General features: G+C 29.6%; 1 protein-coding gene across 1 annotated transcript; it reads right to left on the bottom strand.

Annotated features, from left to right (window-relative positions):
* Positions 1 to 2,874: 2,874 nt before the first annotated feature.
* Positions 2,875 to 7,663, bottom strand: LOC132735652 (glutamate receptor ionotropic, kainate 2-like; the record flags this gene model as incomplete). The annotated part of the gene is made up of 5 exons (XM_060722627.1): positions 2,875 to 2,980; positions 3,727 to 3,891; positions 4,324 to 4,377; positions 6,181 to 6,185; positions 7,508 to 7,663. Coding segments are annotated over 5 exons (486 nt in total), but the record flags the coding sequence as incomplete, so codon positions are not given.
* Between the last annotated feature and the right edge of the window lie 860 nt (positions 7,664 to 8,523).

Here is an 8,523-nt window from a genome sequence, read left to right as displayed (position 1 = left end):
GTACATGTAATGTGCTTAGAAAGCGGCCATTATGACTTTAATAGTAAAGGGTCAGAAAGTGACATACACTTGTAAAAATGAGCAACGCAAATGGACACAAACACTGACTTAAAATTAAATCATCAAATCAATCAGCAAACTGACCCAAGAACGATTCGGCCGTTTATTGGTCCAAAATAAGTCGAAGAGCTATCTTAACACGTATTTTGCATTAGATTTTTAAGTCGTGTATATCCTGCTGCTTTGGAATAGGAAGAAAAATCCCTCTGTAATTTTATGATCTGTTATTCAGTTAAATGAAAAAATAATTGAATTGTAACATTTAATGTTCTGTAACAATAACGCTTGTTATCTCAGAATAAATAGACTTTTACACGCACGTCATCAATTTGTCAGTGAATCTTTATCTCCTTGCGCATCATTTAGTAATTCATCACCAGTTTTCAAAGACATGTGTAACAACTGGATCACATTGTATTCCTTAGTAATAAGAACAAATCAATCTTTCATGCGACCTACTTTCGACACGACAAGCGATTTAAGCGATTTAAGAAATTTTGAAATACTTTGTCTGTTATGAAATCAGTAATAGGACAAAAAGATAAAAGTGCCAACGATTTTATTATGAAATTTTATTATATTTAATTTTTACAAATGTGACAGTTTAACAAAATTGATGGAGACATTTCGAAAAACATATGTTTATACATACTGTACATACATATAGAATGATGTAATGCTGAAAAAAGACAAACAACAAAAAGTTTCTTTGTTCCCGTTACATTTTACAAAAGGATAGAAGCTGTGGCTTATTCAATAATAAATCCTAGTTTTTCAAGTCAAATAAATATTAAGACGATCTATTATATTATCTTTTAAACAGCGTTGTATAACACCTAACAAAAAACACATTTAAACTGGCCAAATCAACATTTAATGAAATTTGTAATTACTCGAGTAACATTACACACTCCTTATTTACTCGTTAAACCATATTAATAACACCAACAGTTACATTTTATAGAAATGTTTAACATAACTTGAACTATTTATCAACTCTTGCCTTGGAAGCTATGCGTATTTTTCACTACAAAATGTCTGTTTAAGAAAAGACTTTCAATTATTTCAATTTGATTTAGAAATATGTTCCTCTGTTAAACAAATGAAAATATAAAACTGAAATAAGATCCGTTAACGATCAATTATTTCTTATTATATCATCTTATCATATCGCAACATTTCATCAAACATTATTTAATATTATGAATATAATTACAAATGAATCAATAATTATATAAATGTCAGAAAAAATAAATGTCATATACATACAAACAGCCCAATTGAATTTAATTTTCTTTTTTAAACTCACACTAGCATTATTCAAGGATACTCATACTATTTCTCTTTAAATTGTCAGGCTCAATTGCAGAATATAATATTATACAATTACACAATTTGGAATTTCAAAACTTTTGTTATGTTTAACTAAAGTGCCATTTCCTTTTTTAGTTTTACTTTTGCTTTCAAAAATTTATCATCACGCCTTTCATTTTGCGTTATTGTAACAAGTCTTCTTTTGTGTGAAAATAATATAATTCGGGAGATGATATCCAGACAGTACCCGACAAGTCGATTACTATGCTATTCCAGTGATCTATATGAGGTTTAATACATCATTTTTAAAATCACATTTGTTTTTTACATTACCAAATAAATAAGTTAAAGGGATTCACTGGTACCCACTTGAAAACAAAACGAAACGTAGACGCCCAGATATCAAAATAATCATATTTCTTCATTAAATATTAAACTAAAGTTTGTTTGATATTAATTGTTAAAGTTCATCAAATCAAAGAAACACTTTACACTCGTTGCATACAACATCTTACTTATAATGAATATCTGCGTCAATTTTATATTATATAGAACGTGACATGTATATCTGACACTGAAGATTCGTTTTTCTAGAAAGAAATACTAATATCTAATACACTTATTTAGAATATCTATCTTACTTTGTTTCCTACATAAAATACTTGACAAAAAGATATAATTGTATTTTATTCCTAAAAATAAATGTAAGTAAAATGTACAAAAAATAATATTTTATCTAAAATGTATTTGTATTTTTAAAATCATATTAGCAGTTTAACAGTTTAATGTTAAACAAAGATTTGTTAAGTAAATAAAAAATAACTACAAAGATTAAGAATCTCCTTTTAATAATTTGATTATATGACGTTCTTTTCCAAATAGACTATATAATAGAAAAAAAAATAAGAATCCCTCAAGAAAGCCCAATACAGCAAAATTAAAATGTGTGGCAGGCTCTGTTTCATTGCGCCTAATCATGAGCGGTACTGTCAAGTGCAAACTATCTTCTTTGCCCCCTAAAATATAACTTATCAACTTTGGATAATTTTTTTTAACAAGAATACCATCTTGGATAAACAGAGTGAGCTAGTGATCGAAATTGTGCACACAAAGTATTAAAAGAACATCAACCTCGTTAAATCATTTCCAGTCCCGTCATGTCGAAAAAAAATTCAGTGGAGACCCTCTAATATGTTTAATTCTCTTCTGAGGAAAAAATACTTGATATCAAAATTACAAGTGAGCATTAGAAATATAAGTGTATCGTACATGATGTCAAGATAATATGGTGTTAATATCTGTCGTGTTACATTAAGTATAAAAATCCAAATAAATTAATCAAAGATATTTAAACCACAATAAATAAATCAAATGTTTCATTGTAAGAAAGATAATAACAACAACAATAACAACAGGCATTTATAATTTTTGTAAAACTATATTTAATATTTTATGTGAAGAATTTATAAATTTAGAAATTATACGGAATAAGCAATATACATAAAGATATAGCCTTAGGTCTAATGAATATATCAACGACATTGTGTAGTTCCTTCACAGCAAGTGCAAATAAATAAACCGCGTCGAATATCAGTGCACATTGGAACTATAAAGATAACAAAAAGTCATATCAAGAACACATATATGCCAGAATTATGTTTCTTCCATTAATGAAAATTTATATTTTTCAAATATTAGTGTATAATTGATATAAGGGCGGGAATGATATAAGATCGAAGAAAGCATCAGGATGGAAATCATATAAAGGACAAAAATGATATAATCGTGAAAACATCAGTCATTTTCATATTATTTGTATTGGAAAAAAGTTTAACCATCAACAGATATAAATGATTCAATGTTTGTTTAAGACATAATTTGCTTCAATTAAGGCTATTTTAATTTTTTACATGTAAGTCATCAAGCATTTTATAAGCAAGAAAAAACGTTTTTATTTTTATTAACATACAGAATAAGTTGGAACAAGAAGGGCGGGAAAAGTCACAAAGATTTAGTTATTTTAGAATTATACCTCATTAAATTGATAATATCACGTTTATGTGTATAAAGCTATACATGTATCTGATAAATTATATGAGAATTCAAAACAGTAAAATTCAGTGTTCAGGAACAAAAAGCTTAGCATTTAGTAAGTTTGACGACTACTTTGCTCATAACCCAATCGCTATCAATAAAATATTCTGAGATATTATTTCATTCTGGGTATTATTTTGTCATTTTTAAATGTTCTTTTAACAGCCAAAGTTAAGCATCAGACAATATAAAAAGGTTGACAGCGATATCTGACGTCATCTAACATGTCACTTTAATTGTTTTATTTGAATAACTTACCGACAAAGAAGAACCGTGCAGTATTTTGAGTTGGGTATTTTCTCTATAGTCGTCCATATCTTTCAAAATGTGTCTGGTAAATTCGTTGTTTACGTTCACTAATCTAAAACCAGTGAGGTTCACAAAATTGTGCCTGTAGTCTTCAAGGTCCAGCAATTCTATATCCTATTAAAATGAAAGTTCAATGATTACGACTAAAATAGTACATTTTGTTAAAAGCTTGTCTTGTATTTTTTGGTATTTTGTAGCATTTGATGACATATAATTTTACTGACATGTTTTTATATGTTCAAAGCAGTAATGACAAAATAACTATTATGAAGAATAATTCATGTAGAGTAACAGAAATGAAACAGGAACCAAATACTTCAATAAAATGTTCCACACGTTTAAAACGTTTTTCAAATCATTAAAAGTGTGTATATGTTCAAGGAAAAAATCAAATTTAAAAACCAATGCCACACTTAAATGAAAACATATGGTTTTCTATTAATTTGCGTAAATAGTTTATGAAATATAATATCGAAGACATATTTTCTTTCATCATGGGTGGTTTATCTTTTAAAGAAATATTAAGAATAAATCAAAGTTACATACCATATTGTTAATTATTATATGATGATATGAGTCGATCATTCCTTCCTGCAGAGCCTGTAGTAAATAAAAATGTTTTGAATAAAACATATATACAAGTAAGCAATCATATAAAACAATCAAATCACTTGAAATATCAATGTCCGTTTTGTTATATAGTTATGACAAAATATTTATTTGTGTTCTTATCTTATGACAGAAGTCATATGACTGTAATATCAACAGAAAACTACTAAAGCAACATGTTTGTTTTAAAAATGAAAGCTGTTTGAAACGCATACCTGTAAGAACAGTGGGTAACGAGGAGCAATGAGACTGTTTCAAGTCACAAGTAAAGCGTTACCCGAGAGCAATAATCATTTTGTTGTTGTGATCCATATTTCATTATTTTTAAGAACATGTCAATAACATACAAAGTTAGGAAAACAAACGAAATGCTTTAGATTAATGTGGTGCTATAAATTTATTTGTTTAGGGCGGCAAAATTACCCCTTTAGAAAATTTAAAGGCCCCTTTACAAACATTTCAGCTTGTTGCAAAAAAAGAACGTGAAAAATTTTCCCATTGTTTCTTTTTATGAAGGTATCAGTAATTTTTGTAATTTTTCCAAAAAGAAATTCAAGATTAAGTATACAAAAAAAAAACTTTGCGTTTCTATGAAGGGGGTTATTTATTTTCTTTTTTTTGCATTTTAACAGGGTTATCTAATACTAACAACAAATTTTCCTAACCCGGCAACCGGGAAATGACAAAATTTGCCAAATTTGTACCCAAAAATTTTTTACCTTTTTAAAGGGAACACGGTTGTTTTTTTTAATTTTTAAGGGGGTATAGAAATTTATATGCCCCAGTGTTTTTTTTGGTTTCCCCGGCAATTTTTGGCCCAAAATCTGCTTTTCTAAAATTTTACCCCACATTTCGGAAGTCCCATTTGAGCCCGGGGTTAACTGGATTTTTAAATAAACCTGACTTTTTTGTGAAAAAAAAAATTTACAAAAAAAAAGGTGCTATTTAATCAGGGTTACTAAAAAAAAGTAAAATAACAAAAAGTAGTTTTATTAAATAGGAAAACAGAATTTTTTTAAATTTTACAAAGTGTTTTCTTTTTTAAAAAATAGGGTACTAAAAATCCCAAATTCCATTGATAAGTGTATAAAGTGTATGGCACTATGCCACATTTATTAAAAATGATTCCAAAGGACAAAAATAGCAACTAGTAGTCGTTCGAAATGCAGCAGGTCTTACGGAAACTATCACAGAATTAAAGTAATAATTATAAATAATTACTATGTTTGAAAGACATTTTACTGATTCTGGGCGAAATAAAACACAAGAAGATATCATTCTACAGACATGTATAGTCTGGGATTAAAATTGTTGTGTAAGGATACAACTGATTGTGACGGAATTTAGTCATTATTCTAAAACAATAACATTATTTTGAACTTTGGCTAAATGAAATAAACCAAACTAAAAGTTTTGTTTGACCTGCATTATTGTGTGAATGTTGCTCAATAACTCTTGCCTTACAAAGATATCGGTGTTGGAACATATAGTAATGCTTAAACAAACAAGTTTAAACATAATCCAAAAATATACCTATATGATTGCTATATAGAATGAGCATTTGGGGCCCAGCCAAAAATGTTGATGATGTAAAAGGAACACTCGGGGAAAGATCTCTGGAATAATTTTATAGTATACAAATTGGGGGGGGGGAAATGGTGCTAGCTTTCTACCGGGGTTCTCGATTGTGGCAAATGGGGGCTTAACTCCCGACCCGTAAAAGCTGGATTTCTGATTAAATTGGGCCAAATGGCATAAATATTTTGGGTGCACGGGAAAAAGATTTTTTCGTACTTCACCTGAAAATTATATAGTCATTTCTTATACTTATTTTCTTTAAAGTTTTTAACCCCAAAAAACGAAAATTTTCTTCAAGGGTGACAAAAGATGTATATTAGGGTTTTAAAAATGTTAAAAGGTTGTAAAAAATCTCAGAAGTTTTGATCTTAATAAACTGAAATTGAACAAATCCTGGCAAATTTTAAACTCGTGGATGTACAAGACTTAGTATGTCTATATTATAGATCTAATTTTCATAGAATGTTCCAAAGAAAAAAAAAAGAAGAAAAAAAAAACATTTTTTGACCCATAATGAAAATCATTAAAAGCGGATTTTTTTTTATTTCTACAACTTTTTTAAATTTTCTTTTTTAAATATGTATTATAAGTGACTTAGTTGAATATGTTACTTGTTAGCCATTCAGAATAAAATAACTGTTCCTGCAAAATTTATTTCAGTTGCTCAATTTCCTGGAAAATGCACATTAAAAGCCTCTATGTCTTGAAGAGTACCAAACGTATTAATTTCTAGAATTGCATTATATTCCTCAACGGCCGGAAAACAATAATCATATATGTCCAATTCGTATTGATCTAGTAAGAAAGTATGCTATTTTCTCTATTTTAAGATTATATCTTGTCATTTGTGTCTATATCAAAATAGATTAACTTCTTTCCTATAATGAATATTATAAGAAAATGTTAAAATTATAGAGTCAGACGGTAATAAAATTCAAATACATGATTGCCAGTCCCATAAGCTTCGTAGGCTACGAACCTCGCGTTCATGATTTTTAAATATTTGGCGAGACTTGTGTTTGTCAATCGCTTATATCATCCGTTACTTAATATTCACCACTGTTCCACACAGTTTTGTGAAAAATAGAACTTTCTTGCGTAAATAAAGATAAGTACTAGTAAAGTAGCCCATCATTAAAAAAGCACACACGATGCAATAAAATGCACAGCACATTTACAAAATTATAACAACATCACAATAACATATGAAATCGGAAATGCAAAGTACTCAAACAATTTAAATAAGTCTTCATTGAGACAGACACTAATACTTTTCGTTTATTTCATCGATTTTGTCCGTTATATTTTGTAGGTAGACCCTAAAATGCATATCAAGGAAAATTGTCTCAAATTTTATCCAAAGAGGGTATTTTTTGGACTTAAGTGGATGATTCGCTATTGTTTCGCTTATTTAAATAGAATATAAATGGATTGCCATTCATCAAGTTTGAAAATCCCGGCTCTATACACTGAAAAAACTCTTTAATGGGCAAGCTACAATATTTTAAACGATCGTTTTGTTTTATTACAAAATTGAGCTTACCTTTTTTTGAAGCTTCAAATCTATTATTTACAGGAAGGCGTTTGATATCGTCAGTCAGTCTAACTTTTGGGAGAATCCGCATATGTGTCACCTTATACACTCCATACTTGAAGGCGTTGATAAGATGATCTGATTCATCGTCACCAAAAAGACCACCTGAAATGATATAACATAGTCACTATAATTGATGATACTTCACAAGGTTTTTTAAATCCAATATTGAAAAAAAGGCAAAGCCTGCCAATGCCGAGCTCGATTTAATTTTACCGTAAAAATAGTTAAAAATATCGTTTCATTTTTAATTTTCATTTTCTGTTTTAAAACTGCCATTTCGGTTTATTTTATTTACACCGCTTTTCCGTTTTTTCTGGTTTCCCTGTCCTGTCATATTGATCTGTTCCTATTAAAAGTGGCACAGGACAAGCCAAGTCTAATCCGTTTTCCAATCAGAATACCTCGGGTTTTTTTTATTATCTTTGTAATTCGAAAAGTTGGGCGATTGTGGTAAATTCAAAACTTCCGAAAAAACCCATCACTATTCTAAGCAGGTTTCCGCGTTTCCGTAAAGATGGCATTGCGAGCAGGCCCTTTCGGCCAGCTCTTCGAGCTCACTACTATATAGGGCCATAATGGACGTCAGAGGGGTAACATTCTGTTTTAATCACATAACAACATTTTTCACGTTTGGCCTCTCTGACGTTTTTTCTAAAACATCCTTCCACGCATATACTTTGATGTTCAGGTAACGCAACCAGTACTGAGGCAATAAGTGTTAAAAGTTTCTAAGTTCAGGGAAACAACGGCTTGCCTGAAGGGTATTGAACCCATGCGGACAGAGACCTTTAGAATACTATTCCGACGCATTCATCATTCCAAATGGCCCGCGGCACAAAAGTAAAATTATAGATTTGTTGTCTTTCGGTTTTGTAAATAAATAGTTTAACAACAAACTTTGGGAAGATAAATAAAATAAAAAGTTCCCACCATTAACCTAAGAAGGGCAAAACACCAAACTT

This window comes from Ruditapes philippinarum, unplaced genomic scaffold (genome assembly GCF_026571515.1).
Source record: "Ruditapes philippinarum isolate M1 unplaced genomic scaffold, ASM2657151v2 ctg12264_1_1_1_1, whole genome shotgun sequence".
Taxonomy (NCBI): Eukaryota; Metazoa; Mollusca; class Bivalvia; order Venerida; family Veneridae; genus Ruditapes; species Ruditapes philippinarum.
Note: the sequence above shows the minus strand (reverse complement) of the source record. Positions and strands in the feature narration are given on the sequence as shown.